Source organism: Chiloscyllium plagiosum, unplaced genomic scaffold (genome assembly GCF_037043375.1).
Source record: "Chiloscyllium plagiosum isolate Xiang-an unplaced genomic scaffold, Cpla_swu_hap1 HiC_scaffold_20, whole genome shotgun sequence".
NCBI classification, from domain to species: Eukaryota; Metazoa; Chordata; class Chondrichthyes; order Orectolobiformes; family Hemiscylliidae; genus Chiloscyllium; species Chiloscyllium plagiosum.
The window spans coordinates 5,838,033-5,858,449 of record NW_028270158.1 but is presented as its reverse complement, the minus strand read 5'-3'; the positions used below and the strand labels follow the sequence as shown (position 1 = coordinate 5,858,449).

Genomic DNA, 20,417 nt, shown 5'->3' with positions numbered 1-20,417 from the left:
CAGTGGCATCAATGTTACACCGTATAACATAGATACCTACAAGCCAGGCTTGAACTAAGGTTTTAAACCATTAGAGCGTAGCGGCGCCAGCTCTTATCCGTAAGACTGCTCTCAGGCTACTCTTATTGCTGTAAAGCCAGCTGTCTTTATACAAGAATTGGTATTAAAATTACAAAAACACCACATGCCCTTAATCAATAAACAGCAATAAAATGGCAATAGTTTGCGGAGAAAGAGAAACTCATTGACAGGTCTGAGTACACTTGACTAAGCTACATGCGCGTCAAAGTGGGAACCTTTATGAAGCCAGGCCAAATGGCCAATTTCTTTGGCTAGATAACCTTCCTTTTTAACAGTACATCTTGAGAGCTGAGTCCAAACTTGCTCAGCTAACATGCCCAATATCATTGTCCTACAAAATGCCTTTTTTTAAATCATCTTAGATACCCAGAATGAAAATATGTTCATAACATTCCCGGATCTCAGGCTTCAGGAAAAATGCACAAACAATCGATCCATGACGAGCAAATGTGCACTCTAATCAGACCACAGAGTTAAATCTTTCCACCAGCTCTGTCCTCACTCTTGGTCTGTGCCCCTTAACCTCTTAGGTCAGTGAATGTAATTTACAGAAAAATGTTTGTTTTTTCTCTCTTACTCACACATGAACATCTTCCAACATCCTTGCGGTGTCAGTTTCAGTCTTTGTGTGCTCCTGGCTTGTAAGGGTAATGAGACATTCACCTTCTAGAAGAGTCAAGATTAGAGAGCTGAGCTTCATAAATTCACACCTGTTCAAGTATGGTATACAAGAAAATGTATCAGTAATGTTCTTTTACGTGCATATTCCATGCAGCTTAATTACAAGTTCTCTTCCTATTGAGTATGAGTCTTGTTAAGAGTCTTTGATGTAGTCCATCAATTTAGTTATCCAACATCCCACTGTGCAATATGCGCACCTCCAGCCCCTGGAGTGAGAAGGAAGTACTACCACACAGTCCAGAAGTAGAGGTTTAGGGTGAGAGGAAAGGTATAAAAGAGACCTAAAGGGCAACGTTTTCACGCAGAGGGTGGTGCATCTATGGAATGAGCTGCCAGAGGATGTGGTGGAGGCTGGTAAATTACAGCATTTAAAGGGCATCTGAATGGGTACATGAATAGGAAGGGTTTGGAGGGATATGGGCCAAATGCTGGCAGGTTGGACTAGATTAATTTAGGCTATCTGGTTGGCATGAATAATTTGGACCAACTGGTCTGTTTTCATCCTGTACAGCTCTGACTCTGACTTCCAATCAAAAGACGGGACTTATGATAATATTTCCGAAGACTCAATATTTTCCCAATGCTTTTGGAAAGAAGTGCGCCTGTTTTCAAAAGGTTGCCATGCTACCATGCGAATTGATGACAATGCTTCGATATCCTGCTGGTACCTGTAGTAGATCATTGTTTCTTCAATCCATTACAAAAGTCTTTTTATTCACGTTTATCACAGATGTCCCATTATCCAACTTACTCAGTTTGTGTAGCACCAGTCTGCATTAACAGTATTCCCCAAAACTAAAACTCTGGCTCATGTCCCTTGAATCCATCATCTGTCAGATGATTATCCTAAACATTGTGCTTGGCTAAGGTATCCAGAAACTCATCCACAACATTTAAGTAATTTTGATATCATGTCCTAATTATTCCAGACCTCATGCGTGATAATCCCCAAAAACAGTTGGAACTCAACCCGACCACCAGGAGTTTTTTTTAAACAGTTCATTCGTGGGGTGTGGGTGCTGCTGATTTGGTCAGTATTCAGTTCTAATCTCTAATCTGCAATGAGTTGTTTCATGGAGCACCTGTGTTTTCTTTGAATGCGCAGCCAAGATCACTAGTTAGCCCCATTACTAAAGCTGCAAAACCAAGAAATATTTATTGAAATTTTAAGCATTCACTATTAAACTAGTTCTAATAGTCTGACATGAATATGGACTAAACAACAAAACATTTGAATAGAAATATCTGCTTTTAAATGATGACTAATGTTGATATTATGGAGGCGAAAGTGAGGACTGCAGATGCTGGAGTTCAGTCTAGAATGTAGTGCTGGAAAAGCACAGCAGATCAGGCAGCATCCGAGGAGCAGGGGAATCGACGTTTCAGACATATGATGAAGGGTTTATGCCTGAAACGTTGATTCTCCTGCTCCTCTGCTGCCTGTCCTGGTGTGCTTTTTCAGCACTACACTCCCAACTCTAATGTTGATGATATTATTATCAATCTAATATGTTTAGTGATGCATAATTCCAGTATTTAAGTGACAGTCCTGATAATGGTCCTAACATAGATGGTCAGTAAGTGTACCAGCCATATGTATGGATATAGTGGTTATTTTCAACAACTGCAGGCTTAGATGATTGAAACAAACCTGTTTTAGTTACCAGAGAGAGTGCCATGTTTGGCATATTAATCACCACTAAAGTGACTGTCTTTTTTTCCTTTTCTGTGTATGCCTTTTTAGAATTTGAACAACATGTTGGGGTGACTCGTGGATAGACAGGAGGTAAAAGTTCTGTTCCCATTGCACCTTCATGCCAACTTATGTTCCCCATTCAAGGCCACTGCTTAAGCAGTATAATGTGTAAGCTTTTACTTGGTAGCTATGAATGCAAATTACATGATGGTTTGCACATTGTTTAAATAGGCAACTTCAGCTGTAAAATACTGAGTACTTGGGGTTGGCTTCCATTTGTAAACTGATCACAACCTCCAACACGCTATCTGTCTCTATCTCAATCGCTGCTCCTCTGTTCCTAGACTGTCACATGTAATCTTGTGTAAGCTGCAATTTCCTCACATTGATCATTGAAATGGAGTCATGGAGATGTACAGCATGGAAGCAGACCCTTCGGTCCAACCTGTCCATGCCGACCAGATGTCCCAGCACCTGGCCCATATTCCTCCAAACCTTTCATATTCATACACCCATCCAAATGCCTTTTAAATGTTGCAATTGTACCAGCCTCCACCACTTCCTCTGGCAGCTCATTCCATACACATGCCACCCTCTGTGTGATAAAATTGCCTCTTAGGTCTCTTTTATATCTTTCCCCTCTCACCCTAAACCTATCCCCTGTAGTTTTGAACTCCCTGACCGCAGGGAAAAGACTTTGTCTATTTATCCTATCCATGCCCCTCATAACTTTGTAAACCTCTAAGGTCACCCCTCAACCTCTGACGCTCCTGGGAAAACAGCCCCAGCCTGTTTAGCCCTCCCTATAGCTCAAATCCTCCAACCCTGGCAACATCTTTGATCAAAGCATAATTTTCTTTTCTCACCCATGAGTTCAAAGCACTTGTCAATTCCATGCTATTTCACTTTGTTTGCAGCCTCATCCAGTACTTATTTGGCTGGCCTCCCTCATTTGACTTCATCTGCTCTTGCAAAGCCGTATAGCCTGTGTTATATTTTAGACCAAATAATTTTCACTGATCACCATGTCCTTCCTGAATTAGTGGTTTTCAATCTTTTTGTGGCTAGTAGATGTTCATGGATCCTGTTGGCTAGCTTTCTGCCTTTTTGCCCAATGTAGTGTTTGTTCCCGTAGCCACAGTCCCCTACATCAAAGGCAACTCAAAGGACTGCCAGACTGCTCAGACCTCTTGGCATCAAGGTAGCCCACAAACTCACCAACACTGTAAAACAGCAGCTAATGAACTTGAAAGACCCCATACAGACATCAAGCAAAACTAATGTCATTTACAAAATACCTTGCAAGAACTGTGACAAACAGACTGAAAACTAGCGACCAGGATACAGGACCATCAACTAGCCACAAAATGACATGACCCACTCTCACGAGCATCCTTACATGCAGTTGAGGAAGGACACCACTTCGACTGGGACAACACATCCATCTTTAGGGCAAGCCAAGCACAAGAATTGAGACACGCGCAAGAATTCCTAGAAGCATGACATTCCAACCGTTTGTCCATAGAGTCCTCCCTGACCCTCTGAAGAGCATCCCACCCAGACCTGTCCCCATAACCCTGCATTTCTGCTGGCTAACCAGCTAGTTACGTGTCCCTGGATACAATGGGCAATTTAGCTTGGCCAGTCCACCTAACCTACATATCTTTGGAGATATAGCTGCATGAATTCATTTTATACTTGCACTGTGCAGTGTTTGTATCTTTTTTAATCTATAAATATTTTTAGGGGGTCACAACATGTTACCAGGTGCATGAGACACTTCTGATTGAAGTCTTGACGTTTGAAGATGTCATGGACTCATTGTTGTGATTTATATCAGTCAATTGTGTCTTCATTCAAAAATTAGTTTCAATGTGAGCTGAAGAAAAAAATGCCTTGACATTTCATATTGAAGGTAAACTGCAAGTAGTGTTGCTGTTCCAGTTGTGTGGAACAAGGTAGAATAAGTGGAGTAAATGAAAAGACTAGTAAGATTTCGAAGTAAGGAAGATAATTGCGCTGAGCCAGCTTGGACTCAGCCGGACAAATAGACGCCATGTGTTGTGATCTTTCTGATTGTGATGCCTGTTGACCAGGAGACTTGGAGCTCTGCTCTTTTTATGAAATGCATTCAGTTTGTAACAGAGAAGTGAGCAGTATATGATTTGTTTTTACTGGCATGTGCCTTCTCCAATTAGAGAGTTTACGTACACAAGTGTTCTTCTTTTCCTCCGTCCTCATTGCTATCCAACTTTACTCGTAGCTGTGCTGTTCCAATAATTACCCAGTTTGGGTGTGAGGACTACATTCAGTCCATTTGATTAAGAAATTTCTTCTGAATTCTTTGGATGCCATCTGTATGGCCCATAGTTTGTGTTTCAGTTATCATAGAGATACAGAATTGGTGTTGGTTTTCTTGATCTCTTTAGCAAGGGAGTAATACAATGCTATCCCAAGTGTACTTGAGCAGACACCAGTGCTCAATGTACAATGTCACAAAATAGATACCTCTAATGGACAGTAGTGTCTATTGAACTACATTATCTGCTAAAATCCAAGTGGAGCTTGAGGCTTGTGGCAAAGTGCTACCAGCTAGCCAAGAGGACATATATAAAGGAGCGTGTTACTGAAATGCTGTCTTTATCCCCAGCTGCTGACTGTTGTTGTCAGAAGAGATTACATTACATTTGATATATTTTGACTCCAAATAACTGATTTTTGCTTCTAATTTGTCATATTCTGCATATGACACATTGTGCCTGGTGCCTTCTGTTGCTATCAGCATGATGAATGTGGTGCTTTTCACTTAATCCCGGGGATGGCAAATAGCAATTTGATGTGAATCTTGCCATGTAATTGAAAGCTGGAAAATCTAAATCCAGCCAGAATTAACTTCACATTTAATAATGTTATCCCTTTTGGCAAATAATTTGGTTTGTGTGCCCTAATTAATTCATTTTGGTATAAAAATCTTTTAAAAGTAGTTTGAGACAAAAACAAACAAGATAAATAGCCTGTTTGTTAGGAATTTTTTTCCCCAAGAGGAATACAATATGTTCAATCTCCTGGCCAACAGACATGTTGAGAACTACGCTCATAGAATCAAAATAACTGTCATTTTGTTTGCAGAATTATTACGTGTGCTTAGAATAAAACATACATTTGATCATTGAGGGCTGTATTAAAAAGGAAAGGAAGCTAATCTCAGACTTTGAGGTTTATGATTGTGAGCAGCAGAGTGAATTCATTCCAAAACTCTGCAAGAAACCGCTTCCAATTTAGATGGGGGAGTATGGAAACTCCATTCAACATTCTGTTGTGTAACACTTGTTAGATATTGTTGAAATGTGTTTTGGCTCAGTATCGATTAAGGACTGATTTTTTAAAAATTGAACTCTTAAACCTCTTAAAGAGTATTTCTACTTGCCCTTATACCTAACCCTGACTTGTGTAGATTGGGTACTTGTGTTCTTGATCTTTAAGCCAAAGAATAATGTTTCCCATGAATATTTCTTCTGGATTTCCTTCTGGCCAGAATGATACTTAAGATGAGGATTTGTCTTTGGTGTTTTGTGTGATTGTAGGCAGGTAAGAGTGTTTAAAAAAAATCTTACTGGAGGAGCGGACTTACTAACTAAAACAGGCCTTGAGAGAGAATCCATGCTTGCGCGCACGCACGCACACACACACGCACACATGCACGCACGCGCGCGCGCACACATACATACGCACACATACATACGCACACATACATACGCACACATACATACGCACACATACATACGCACACATACACGCACACGCGCACGCACACATATACATATACGCACACACACGCACACATACACACGCACACACACGCACACGCGCGCGCGCACGCACACACGCACACACATATACACACACGCACACACACATATACACACACGCACACACACATATACACACACGCACACACACATATACACATACGCACACACACACATATACGCACACACACATACACATACGCACACACACATATACATATACGCACACACACATACACATACGCACACACACATATACACATACGCACACACACATATACACATACGCACACACACATATACACATACGCACACACATATACATATACGCACACACACATATACATATACGCACACACACACGCACACATACGCACACACACACGCGCGCACACGCACGCACGCATACACGCGCGCACGCGCATACACATATACACACACACACACACACACACACACACACACACACACACACACACACACACACATATATACACACACACACACACACACTCGCATCTGAGTAATGCGCATCGAGTGGGTGTCGACTTGGGTTAACTGTTTCCATGCCAAACAACCATGTTAATTAGAAAAAAAAAGTTCGGATTTCAGAGCTTCTTGGACTTTGGAACTTTTGGATAAAGGATCAACTACCTGTATTGCCTTCGTATTTTCATGGTGTCATTTTTGAATTAATGCTCTTATATTTCCAGATAAGAATGAAAAAGTCAAAAACTTAAGTCAGGCAGCATGATAGTGTGTTAATATTTTGGGTTGGTTATTTTGCATAAGAACCCTGTTTCTATAGTTGTCTTTCACAGAATCACATGATTCAGTATTATCCACTGTATTTTGATTTTCTACTGCATTTCATAATATGACTTTGATCAGGTTACTCTAGTCTATACGTACTTGGCATGTATGAATAACAGTAAGACAGACGCAGAGCTGGGAGACTGGGCTAGTGGATGAGGCAGCTGATTTGACTGCATTGGCCACACCTAGAGTTTGGGTACTGCACTCACACTGTTAATGAAGACACTTTGAAAATTGAAGACACTTAATTCAATATCCTACTGGTTTTGTTTGCTTCTTTGACATGTTTAGCGTTGTCTACTAATATCGGCCTCTTCCAAGGGTATGGACCAAAGTGGGATCAGACTTCTGAGTTGGGTAATCAACCAAGATAACTTTTGTGTGAAGAAGTTTAAAACAAAAACTGACTAGCTCTTCTTGAGTGTTTAATAAAGGAATGTTTGTTTATACTGTGGGATTCTGACAGGGTGTTAGCTTGTTTTTGATTTCGAATAATTAAGGATAAATTTAGCTAAGAAATAAGCAGAGCTTAAAAGATTTGGGTTGAAGTAGCCCTGCCTAGGGGCCAAAAGTGAATAGTGTACCTCTCTCAGGAAGATGGGACGAATAAAGGATAGCTCAGTTACTTAAGTGTAAAAATATAGTTAGTGAAAACTGTAGACCAACTGTTTGTTTGGTTTTTTTAAAAATCAGATTAATGAAATACTGAAAAAGTAAAAGTTTTATGTTATGAGGGTTCGAAGCTGTTGTAGTTCACAGACCAGAGTCGGGCAGAAGCAGCTATGTCAATTATAAAGATTTGGTATGAAAGAATAATGCCCCTGGATTTGACTTGGTCTAAATTGGTAGTGTTGGGGAATACAGGAGGTATTTTATGGCTTGAAAGATCTTAAAACACATGTTCTATTTTTAAATAGCTTGGTTTGATTTTTTTTTTGTTTGGTTCTGTTAAAAAATTTTAAAATCTGCATCTATGTTTAGTGCATGGCAACTGTTATATCAGGAGAATTGATGTTTCAAGTACAAGCCTCATTCCTAATGAAGGGTTTGTTCCCGAAACATCGATTCTCCTGCTCCTCGGATGCTACCTGACCTGCTGTGCTTTTCCAGCACCATACTCTCTACTCTGATCTGCAGTCCTTACTTTCTACTAACTGTTGTATCAGGCCAGATTTAATTCTGGCATCTGACTTGTCCATTAGTAGCCTCAGCTGTGATTATAACATAGTGTACTCTCGAACACTCCACCACTTAACTCGTCACGGCAGGGGAGACCATCAACATTATTAGCAATTCGTTTTATGTAGTAGATGCAAAAACTTTTATAGTTCAGAAAAATCAGTTGTCACATTCCTCTTTTAAAAGAGGATGTTCCCAGACCATTGTTTTGCATACTGTAAGTTGGAGGGCACGAATTTTGTACAAGGGCAGGTGCATTACACTCTGGCACACTATTCACTGTGATGCCACGAGGAGACTGTGTAATTTCATCTGATTTTTGTAGAAATTATTTTCAGTGTTGTTTCCAACTTGAGCTTTTCATTTGAGTGCTCACTTGCTTTTTGTGTTAGCCTTTGATACAACGTATTAAAAATTTTTTCCATGGGATGTGTTGCTTGCTGGGCCGGCATTGATTGCCCCTTCCCAGTTGCCCTTGAGAAAGTAGTTTGGTAACTCATCACCGAGTCGTTTGGCCAAGAATTGTTAACTGAAACATGCTAAAGGGAGTGTGAGGCAACAGTCAGGGACAGGATAAAAACCAAAGAGAAAGCATATAAGATCATGGAAAGCATTGGGCAGCCAATAAAGGTCAACAGAGGACAGTGAAAAAATAAGAGAAGTTAGCCATTAATATTAGTAGACAAGGTTGTAAGAGTTTTCCATATATAAAGGGCAAAAGTGGATTGGAGAAGCAGTAATGGGGAATGAAGAAATGGCTGAGGAACTGAATAACTGCAATGAACTGCCTGGGGAAGTGGCAGACGCTGGTAAAATTACAGCATTTAAAAGGCATCTGGATGGGTATATGAAGAATTTAGAGGGATAAGGGCCAAGTGCTGACAAATGGGACGAAGTTAGCCTAGGATATCTGGTCGGCATGGATGAGTTGGACTGAATGGTCGATTTCTGTGCTGCACATCACTGACTCTTGGGTACTTTATGTCAGTCTTCACAGTGGAAGACACGAGTAATATCTCAAAACTTCGAGAGTCAGAGGACAGATGAGTATAGTGGCGATCACCAAGGAGAAGGTGCTACAAAAACTGAAAGGTCTGAAAGTTGATAAATCACCTGGACCAGATGGGTTAAACCTCAGAGTTCAGAAGGAGATAGCTGAAGAGGTAGTGGAGACTTTAGTAGTGATCTTTCAGAAATCACTGGAGTCAGGGAAGGTCCCATAGGACTGGAAAATGGCTAATGTAACCCCTATGTTTAAGGTGGGAGCAAGGCAAAAGATGGGAAATTATAGACCGATTAGCCTGACCTCAGTCATTAGTAAGATTTTGGAGTCCATTGTATAGGATGAAATTTCTGAATACTTAGAAGTCCATGGTAAAATAGGACAAAGTCAGCATGGTTTCAGTAAGGGGAGGTCATCCCTGGCAAATCTGTTAGAATTCTTTGAGGAAGTAATGAACAGGTTAGACCAAGAGAGCTGATGGATATTATCTATCGGGGATTCCAGAAGGCCTTTGATAAGGTGCCGCACAGGAGGCTGCTGAGTAAGATAAGGACCCATGGTGTTAGAGGCAAGGTGCTAGTATGGATAGTAGATTGGCTATCTGGCAGAAAGCAGAGAATGGGGATAAAAGGGTCCTTCTCAGGATGGAGGCTGGTGACTTGTTCCACAAGGGTCCGTGTTGGGACCACAACTTTTTATTTTCTACATTAATGATCTGGTTGAAAGAAGTGAAGACATTCTGGTTAAGCTTGCAGATGATACAAAGATAGATGAAGGGACAGGTAGTATTGAGGTGGGGAGGCTGCAGAAGGATTTGTACAGGTTAGGAGAGTGGGCAATCAAGTGTCAGATGAAATACGTGGGGAAGTGTGAGGTCATGCACTTTGGTAGGAGGAATAGAGGTAATAAGTATTTTTTAAATGGGGAGAAAATTCAGAAGTTTGAATTACAAAGGGACTTGGGAGTCCTAATCCAGGATTCTCTTACGGTAAACTTGCAGGTTGATTCAGTAGTTAGGGCGGCCATGTTGTCATTTAAGTCAAAAGGACTAAAAAATAAAAGCAAGGGATGTACTTCTGAGGTTTTAAGGCTCTGGTCAGACCACATTTAGAGTACTGTGAGCAGTTTTGGGCCCCATAAGACAGGAAGAATGTATTGGCCCTGGATTGGGTCCAGAGGAGATTCATGAGAATGGTCCCAAGAATGAAAGGCTTAATATATATGAAGAATGTTTGAGGACTCTGGGACTACAGAGTTTAGAAGAATGAGGGGAAAGGTTGAGCTAGAGAGTGGTGAATCTATGGAATTCATTGCCACAGAAGGCTGTGGAGGCCAGGTCACTGAGTATATTTAAGACACAGATAAGTTCTTGATTGCTAAGGAGATCAAGGATTACGGGGAGAATAAAAGAAAATGGGGTTGAGAAAGCCATCATCCATGATTGAATGGTAGAGCAGACTCAATGGGCCAAATGGCCTAATTTCTGCTCTATGTCTTATGGTTTTATTCCTGATGAAGGGCTTTTGCCCGAAACGTCGATTTCGAAGCTTTTCAGATGCTGCCTGAATTGCGGTGCTCTTCCAGCACCACTGATCCAGAATCTGGTTTCCAGCATCTGCAGTCATTGTTTTTACCTTATGGTTTGATCTGCCTATCCTCCTTCGTCAACTATTGCCATTGGCTGTTTAATTGTATCAGTTGCTCAAAGAAGACGTCACATTATCCACCAAGGGTGGCAAAATTATTAGGTAAATTGGCTGATAAGGAGCCATGTATCATGCTCCTGATTTCTTTGTAAACTTTATTGATCAAGGAAAGACATTCAAACATTTAAATGTTCTCAAAGTTTGAGAAGATTTGTAGCTCGGGTGCTCGTTGTGGTTCTGTTCGCCGAGCTGGGAATTTGTGTTGCAGACGTTTCGTCCCCTGTCTAGGTGACATCCTCAGTGCTTGGGAGCATCCTGTGAAGCGCTTCTGTGATGTTTCCTCCGGCATTTATAGTTGTTTGAATTTGCCGCTTCCGGTTGTCAGTTCCAGCTGTCCGCTGCAGTGGTCGGTGTCTTGGGTCCAGGTCGATGTGCTTATTGATTGAATCTGTGGACGAGTGCCATGCCTCGAGGAATTCCCTGGCTGTTCTCTGTTCGGCTTGTCCTATAATAGTAATGTTGTCCCAGTCGAATTCATGTTGCTTGTCATCTGCGTGTGTGGCTACTAAGGATAGCTGGTCGTGTCGTTTTGTGGCTAGTTGGTGTTCATGGATGCAGATCATTAGCCGTCTTCTTGTTTGTCTTATGTAGTGTTTTGTGTAGTCCTTGCATGGGATTTTGTAGACTACGTTACCCAGCATGAGCAAAACCAATGTAGTCTACAAAATCCCATGCAAGGACTACATAGGACAAACAGGAAGACAGCTAATGATCTGCATCCATTAACACCAACTAGTCACGAAACGACACAACCAGCTATCCTTAGTAGCCACACACGCAGATGACAAGCAACATGAATTCGACTGGGACAACACTAGATTAGATTGATTAGATTACATTACAGTGTGGAAACAGGCCCTTCGGCCCAACAAGTGCACACCGACACGCCGAAGCGAAACCCACCCATACCCCTACATTTACCCCTTACCTAACACTACGGGCAATTTAGTATGGCCAATTCACCTGACCCTGCACATCTTTGGACTGTGGGAGGAAACCGGAGCACCCGGAGGAAACCCACGCAGACACGGGGAGAACGTGCAAACTCCACACAGTCAGTCGCCTGAGGTGGGAATTGAACCCGGGTCTCTGGCGCTGTGAGGCAGCAGTGCTAACCACTGTGCCACCGTGCAAAGAACCTACCATGGGGAACCTTATCAAACGCCTTACTAAAATCCATATATACCACATCTACCGCTTTCCCCTCATCAACCTCCTTCGTCACCTTTTCAAAGAATTCAATAAGGTTTGTGAGGCACGACCTGCCCTTCACAAAACCATGCTGACTATCCTTGATCACATTATTCCTATCCAGATGTGCATAAATCCTATCCCTTACAATTCCCTCTAAGACTTTGCCCACAACAGAAGTGAGACTCTCCGGCCTATAGTTACTAGGGTTATCCCTACTCCCCTTTTTGAACAAGGGAACCACATTTGCTATCCTCCAGTCTTCTGGCACTACTCCTGTAGACAAAGAGGACATAAAAATCAAGGCCAATGGCTCTGCAATCTCCTCCCTTGCTTCCCAGAGAATCCTAGAATAAATGCCATCAGGCCCAGGGGACTTATCTATTTTCACCTTTTCCAGGATTTCCAACACCTCTTCTCTACATACCTCAAAGCCATCCATTCTACTTATTTGTGACTCAGTATTCACATCGACGACAATGCCCTGTTCCTGAGTAAATACTGAAGAAAAGTATTCATTCAGTGTCTCCCCAATCTCTTCCGCCTCCACACGCAACTTCCCACTACTATCCTTGACTGGACCTATTCCTACCCTAGTCATTCTTTTATTCCTAACATACCTATAGAAAGCCTTAGGGTTTTCCCTAATCCTACCGACTAAGGACCTTTCATGTCCCCTCCTTGCTGCTCTTAGCTCTCTCTTCAGGTCCTTCCTGGCTACCCTATAACTCTCAATCGCCCCAATTGAACCTTCACGTCTCATCTTGAGATAGGCCGCCCTCTTCCATTTAACAAGGGATTCCAATTCCTTATTAAACCACGGCTCCCTCGCACGACCCTTTCCTCCCTGCCTAACAGGTACATAATTATCAAGGACACTCAATAGTTGCTCCTTGAACAAGCTCCACATATCATTTACACTCTTGCCTTGGAGTCTACTTTTCCAAGCCACACATCCTAAGTCATGCCTCACCGCATCATAATTTCCCTGACCCCAGCTATAACTCTTGGCCTGCAGTGCACACTTATCCCTCTCCATCACTAGAGTAAAAGTCACCGAATTGTGGTCACTGTCCCCAAAGTGCTCACCTACCTCTAATTCTAACACCTGGCCTGGTTCGTTACCCAGAACCAAATCCAGTATGGCCTCACCTCTTGTTGGCCTGTCTACATATTGTGTCAGGAAACTCTCCTGCACACATTGAACAAACACTGACCCATCTAACGAACTTGAGCTATAGCTTTCCCAGTCAATATCAGGAAAGTTAAAGTCCCCCATAACAACCACCCTATTACTGTCACTCATCTCCTGAATCACCTTCCCTATCCTTTCTTCAATGATTCTAGGACTATTAGGAGGCCTGTAAAAGACTCCTAACAGGGTGACCTCACCTTTCCTATTCCTAACCTCAGCCCAAACTACCTCAGATGGCAAGTCCTCATCCATCGTCCTTTCCACCACTGTAATACTATCTTTGACAAGCAATGCCACACCTCCCCCTCTTTTACCCCCACCTCTGACCCTACTAAAACATTAAATCCTGGAACCTGCAACAGCCAATCCTGTCCCTGTTCTAGCCATGTCTCCCTAATAGCCACAACATCGAAGTCCCAGGTACCAACCCACGCTGCAAGTTCACCTACCTTATTTCGTATACTTCTTGCATTGAAGTATACACACTTCAAGCCACTTTCCTGTTTACAGGCACCCTCCTTTGAAATTGATGCCATGTTCCTAACCTCCCTACACTCCAGGCCCTGCACCCTGAAGCTACAATCTGGGTTCCCATGCCCCTGCAGAGTTAGTTTAAACCCCCCCCAAGAGCACTAGCAAACCTCCCCCCAAGGATACTGGTGCCCCTCAGGTTCAGGTGTAGACCATCCTGTTTATAGAGGTCCCACCGTCCCCAGAAAGAACCCCAGTTACTGTTCGGTTTCAAACTTGAACCTGAACGTTGATTTTAGTACCGTTCAGCAAATAATTTTAAATGTATTGTGAGCTGTCTGTAGAACTGGACTGATTTTCCAAGTCTTTCCTCTCGGCAAAAATAACAGACACGGGATCATTAGGAAGTCAAATCTAAAAATCAAAGGGGAAGAAATCAGAAAATGAAACGTCTGAAAATGGACTTTTCCAGCTCAGGAACCTCAACCTGAGCTCCAAATCTTCTCAAAGCTTGCTAATGAAATCCAAAATTAAGCGTTTGAATTCTTTGGCTGATGATTAATATGATTTTAACTTGAAAGTGAAGCTTAGCATTATTTTTTAAATTTAGTTAGCAAATGTCAGCTTCAAATAATTTAGACAATGAAGTGTCAAGGTGAATGAATTTGATAAAACTCATGGAGTTCACTCCAATGTGTTGGTCCAACATATGCTTTCAAATAAGAGTTCAAACTTGTAGTGCTAAACTTCCAGTTCCAAAAACTTTTATGGAAAAGAAGGAATGTGTTTTTAATTCTGACATTTCCTAGTTTCCCTCAAATACCTCTAAATCTTGTGCTTCACTTCTTTGACCATGCAGATGCCTAGTGCTTTGCACTACCACCAATCAAAGGCAATAGGCAAAAGAAGAAATAATCACCATGTGAAAATTATCTTGCCAGTCTTTGCATGCAGTGATAGTCAAACCAAAATAGTCTTCAATTAAAGTATGATCAGACTACATTGACTGTAGGGTGCAGACATAATAAATTCCTGTTTTGAAATCCTGTGGTCATTTTTTTTCTTATGATTCAGATTAGATCCCCTACAGTGTGGAAACAGGCCATTTGGCCCAACAAGTCCACACTGACCCTCCAAAGAGTAACCCACCCAGACCCATTTCCCTCTGACTAAAGCACCTAATACTATGGGCAATTTAGCATGGCCAATTCACCTGACCACATTTTTTGGGCTATGGAAGGAAACTGGAGCACCCGGAGGAAACCCATGCAGACACTGGGAGAATATGCAAACTCCACACAGACAGTCATCTGATGCTGGAATCGAACCCTGTCGCTGAAAGACAGCAGTACTAACCACTGCGCCACCGTGCTGCCTTACAATGTAATTACACTCATCTACTTGTAGCACTTCATTGCCTGCACAGAAGCAGAATGACTCTGGTATCCAGTATACTTATTAATTCTTACGCCGACATCATAAAGGAAACTGTGTTGTTTGGGGTGCATGTAACCTGGAAGTGTTTGATTACAGCATAGAAATTGTATTTGTCAGAAAAGCGACATTTTAAGTGACTGTTTACTTAAAAATATTCTTTATTGTCTGAATTAAATGGTGGTACCAAGGCACTAAGTATCTTCCATTGTCTCTCCTGAAAGCTCTCAGAATTCCACTGTAGGTTGCACATAAATTAAATCCTTGTCTGGTTCATCACTAATCACACAACTAAGGCAATGTGTGTTCTTGATTTCTTTCAACATCTCTCTGAAAGCAATCCTATTGTCACCAGGTGTGTATCGAAGAACCTTTGAACAATGGATCAGATGAAGAAACCATGGCTTTGTTTATACCTCTTCTTTTATTTCCAATTGTTGTGTTCATTTGGCAATCTTCAAACCTCAACTTGAGTAAGAATACTGTAGAGCACAAAATGATTCAATGCTATTTGCTTGATTTAGGGTCATTGTCATAGAGATGTATAGCATGGAAACAGACACTTAGGTCCAACTCGTGCTGGCCAGCTATCCTAACCCAATCTAATCCCATGCGCCAGCACTTGGCGCATATCCCTCTAAATCCTTCCTGTTCATATACCCATCCAGATGCTTTTTAAATATTATAACTGTACCAGCCTCCACCACTTCCTCTGGTAGCTCGTTGCATGCACATCACCCTCTGCATGAAAAAATTGTTCCCTAGATCCCTTTTAAATCTTTTCATCTCACCTTAAACCTATTCCCTCTATTTCTGGACTCCCCCACCCCAGGGAAAAATCTTGTCTATTTACCCTATTCATGCCCCACATAATTTTATAAACCTCCACAAAGTCATACTTGCCTCCGATGCTCTAGGGAAAATAGCCCCAGCCTAGTCCGCCTCTCCCTATAGCTCAAATCCTCCAATTCTGGTGACATCCTTGTAAATCTTAACCCTTTCAAGTTTCACAGCATCCTTTCTGTAGCAGAAAGACCATATTCCAAACAATACAATATTATACACAATATTCCAAAAGTGGCCTCACCAATGTCCTGTACAGCCGCAACATGACCCCTCAACTCTTATGCTCAATGCACTGACCAATAAAGGAAAGCATACCAAACACCACCTTTACTATTCTGTCTACCTGTGACTGTACTTCCAAGGAACTATGAGCCTGTACTCCAAGGTCTCTTTATTTAGCAATTGCTTTCTGTTAATGAAGTTCCAGTCAAGGCAAGGATTCATGTCAAGTTTTGTACTTGACCAGCTGCCTTGGGATCAGTTAACAAAGGGAGTTCTCATATCCTGACATGGTCATCAACTTCAAATATTAAGCAACTTCTCTTAAAAGATGTAATTGCTTCAATTTCAACATTCTGGCTGATATAGGTGGGATTAGATATCCTTTTCAGCAAATTTCTCCAAATCCAGTTCTGCTCACTTCATTATCTATAATCTCTCTAAAATCATGAACTCTATTATTAGATTGCAAATAATTTTCTTTTTTCAACTTCATGCCATTTTCCCAGTGTTATTTCATACAGTCACACCATCCTTTTTATGATCCTTAACCTTTTGGAAACTTGAGACTTCTTTTATTAGAAATATTTTTTGTCTTCATTGAAGTTTTTTGGTTATTTGCACTGAATCCAGGCTGTATGTTTTCCACGTCAGTAGAAAAGCATAGTCGGTCAAGCAGCATCCAAGGAGTAGGAGAATCGACATTTCGAGCACAGGCTCTTCATTAGGATATTCCTGATAAAGAAATTATGATCGAAACTTTTGCTCTCCTCCTTGGATGTTGTCTGACTGGCTGTGCTTTTCCAGCTCCACACTTTTTGACTCTGATCTGTAGCATCTGCATCCTCACTTTCTCCTGTATGTTTTCCATGGTTTTTATTTTGGCCCTGCAAGGAGTTGTCTGTAGCTGCAGACAGTTCTTCAAATGTAGTCTCGAGGCTTTGTATGAGTTTGTCCTTATCCCTTTGCCTTGGTTTCTTTGCTTCTAGGTACAAGCTCGATGATTCAGGCTTTTATTCTGCATCCTAATGACCATTGTGTCTTAAAGTGCCCTTTCTGCTCATCCATGTAAAATGTTGCCGGTCAGATGTGTTTACTTTCCCATATAAAGTAACTTCTGCATTTTGGGAAAGGGAATGAAAATCCTTTAAATAAACATGGTTCTAGGTACTGTTCCAGACAAATAATTCTGGTTTTCTCCTTTAGGGTCAGATGCAACAGATGCCAGCATGGAAGTCTCTGAGTCAGCTGGTAAGGACCTTTTTGAATGACATTTTGATCTTGAATATAATGGTGATGCATGTTGGCACATTATATTGATTACTGACAATTTGCCTTTATTTTGAACTTAAGATACATTTTCAGCACTTAGCTGCTTTAATGATTAAATAAGCTGGGATATTTTCTCACTTACACTGTTTTCAAATTTGTCTGCATGGCATGCATTGACATACACACTTTCAGTTTAAAGTATGATATGATTCTTCTGGACAAAGTTGATTCAACACACTTTCAGTATGGATTCATGCAGAGCATGATCTTGATTCCATGCTCTATTTTAAAATGGAGTAGATTTCATTTAGTCCAATGACTTTTGAACTTGGCTTATTTCAACTGATAGTTTAATATCTGAGCAACAACTAAATTTTAAATGATTTGTTAAATGGCCAACTGCTGAGAATCCAACCATACATATCTTACAGCGCCGGTAGAAAATGGCGATACAGAAGCAGGATCTGAAGAGTCATGGGATCAAAAAGCAGAGCCAAGTGAAGCAGAACCAGGAGGTGGTCCTGCTGGCGATGGTGGGCCACCTTTGGTGACTCCAGTAGGAATGGAAGAGGAGGAAGATGTGTCTATGCCCACGGTTGCAGTGGTGGTAGAACCAGGTGCTCCAAGGAAGGAACATGTAAATGTTGTATTCATTGGTCATGTAGGTAGGTTACTAGATAAAATGGTTCGGCTGTATACCTCATTTAAAACCCCAATTTCGTGAACTGTCGATCCCACTTAAAATGTCTCATTTATTTTCAGTAGTAGAACTTTGGTTAAACTCGAGAGACTTCGCTTAATAATTTACAAAAGCTAATACTTGTTCACGTTGTCTTTGTGCAGTAACACTTTTTCTTCCCCTTAGATGCTGGAAAATCCACTATTGGTGGCCAGATAATGTAAGTTATCCTTCTATTCTTAAACATAGAGCTAAAGTGGGAGGAAAATATTCTTGTAATCCAAGTTCCCAATTTGTTTGATGGTAACTAAATAGAATGCAATATTGAGCCATTCTTTGTCATTTGTGTGTGCGTTTCATTTAAGCCCAGACCCTGTCACACGTATCAGCAATGTTGAGACCCACACCAGGGTGTAAGTTGGTAATTTGTGTTAAGGCTCTGATTCTTGTTGCCCTTTTATTTGGTACTGTTTAAAGGAAATTTGATAAAGGGATTGTAAATGTTATAAAATTCGTATTGCTGTTGTAATGCTCCTTATTGTACATGCTGTATACTTTTCAAATACTCTCTAATAGCTTGAGGGAAGAGTTTAGCTCAGCCTTTATGTTGAAATTAGAATATTCTGATCAATACATGCGTGGTAATTTGTTCATCATTTGCTGGTAATTTCTTCAAGGTACCTCACAGGTATGGTTGACAAACGAACACTGGAGAAGTATGAGAGGGAGGCCAAGGAAAAAAACAGAGAAACATGGTAAGCTTACATTGTATTTTGAAATTGACATCAGAATTTCTAAAACAAGCTGTTAGTTTTGTAATTCTTTTCTTAATTTTAAATAATTATAAAAAGGTTAGAAATTGTCTGGACTCCCCAATAGTTTTGTCCATTGGCTATCTTAAAAACCAGGAGCTCCTTGCATTGGAGCAGTGGAATGTGTTAAGTTGGCGGATTTCAACTTTATGCTCAAGCCAGGATAATTTCCTCAAGCACCTCAAACCAGCAAGGAAATTGGTTAAAGTTATGCACCCAAGATCCCTGTTTAAAGTGTGCTGGATATGTGATTGAGTAGGCCCTCCTGTCTCTCTTTCTTTATCAAGTTGGCTGTTTTATTTCATTGAGACCTGCATGGTTATAGCAACGTGGCTGAGTTTGCAGAGTTAGCTGGCATTGAGGAATCAACATCCCCTCTAGCGAAGGGACAGAAGACTAAGGTTAGAGAACATAGAACAGTACAGCACAGGTATGGGCCCTTCAGCCAATGATGTTGTGTTGAACATACTAGATTAAACTAACCCATTCTGCTAGTCCTTGGTCCATATCCCTCCATTTCTTGCACATTCATGTGCTTATCTAAAAGTCCCTTAAACGCCTCTATCGTTTCTGCCTCTGCCACCCTTGGCAGCACGTTCCAGATTTCGGCCAATGTGTTTTTTAAAAGAAAAATGGCCCTCTCAACACCTTTGAACTTGCTCCCTCTCACTTCAAATGCATGCTCTCTAGTAGTAGACGTTTCAAGGAGAAAGTGAGGTCTGCAGATGCTGGAGATCAGAGCTGAAAATGTGTTGCTGGAAAAGCGCAGCAGGTCAGGCAGCATCCAGGGAACAGGAGAATCGACGTTTCAGGCATAAGCCCTTCTTCATTCCTGAAGAAGGGCTTATGCCCGAAACGTCGATTCTCCTGTTCCCTGGATGCTGCCTGACCTGCGCTTTTCCAGTAGACATTTCAACTCTGGGAAAAATATTCTGACCAACAACACTATCTATGCATTCATAATTTTATAGACTTCTTTCAAGTCTCCCCTCAGCCTCTGCCAGGCCAGAGAAACAACCCAAGTTTTTCTAGACTTTCCTTATAGCTCATACTATAATCCAGGCAGCATCCTGGTAAACCTTTTCTGTGCACTCTGCAAAGCCTCAACATCCTCTCTGTAATGTTGTGACCAGAAATGAATGCAATACACCCATGTGCAGCCTAACCAAAGTTTGCTAAAACTGAGATGACATCCTGAATCTTGTACTCAGTTCCCCAACCAATAAAGGCAAACATGCCTTCTTTACCACCCTAACTATTTGTGTGGCCACTTTCAGGGAGAGGAAAGATAAGGAAAAGAAATTGGGAAGAATCAATAGTTGTTTTT

The 20,417-nt window shown here is 41.4% G+C and overlaps 1 protein-coding gene across 2 annotated transcripts in view; it reads left to right on the top strand.

Annotated features, from left to right (window-relative positions):
- LOC122560891 (eukaryotic peptide chain release factor GTP-binding subunit ERF3A) overlaps window positions 1-20,417 on the top strand; it is a 53,162-nt gene that overhangs the window by 5,847 nt on the left and 26,898 nt on the right. Inside the window, exons 2-5 of one of the 2 annotated variants that reach the window (XM_087997614.1) lie at window positions 17,540-17,578; window positions 18,031-18,264; window positions 18,465-18,498; window positions 18,956-19,033. In XM_087997614.1, coding sequence (XP_087853740.1) covers window positions 17,540-17,578; window positions 18,031-18,264; window positions 18,465-18,498; window positions 18,956-19,033 — 385 coding nt within the window. Of the gene's footprint in view, window positions 1-17,533; window positions 17,579-18,030; window positions 18,265-18,464; window positions 18,499-18,955; window positions 19,034-20,417 lie in introns of both variants that reach the window. The other variant, XM_043712114.2, reaches the window with a different exon arrangement.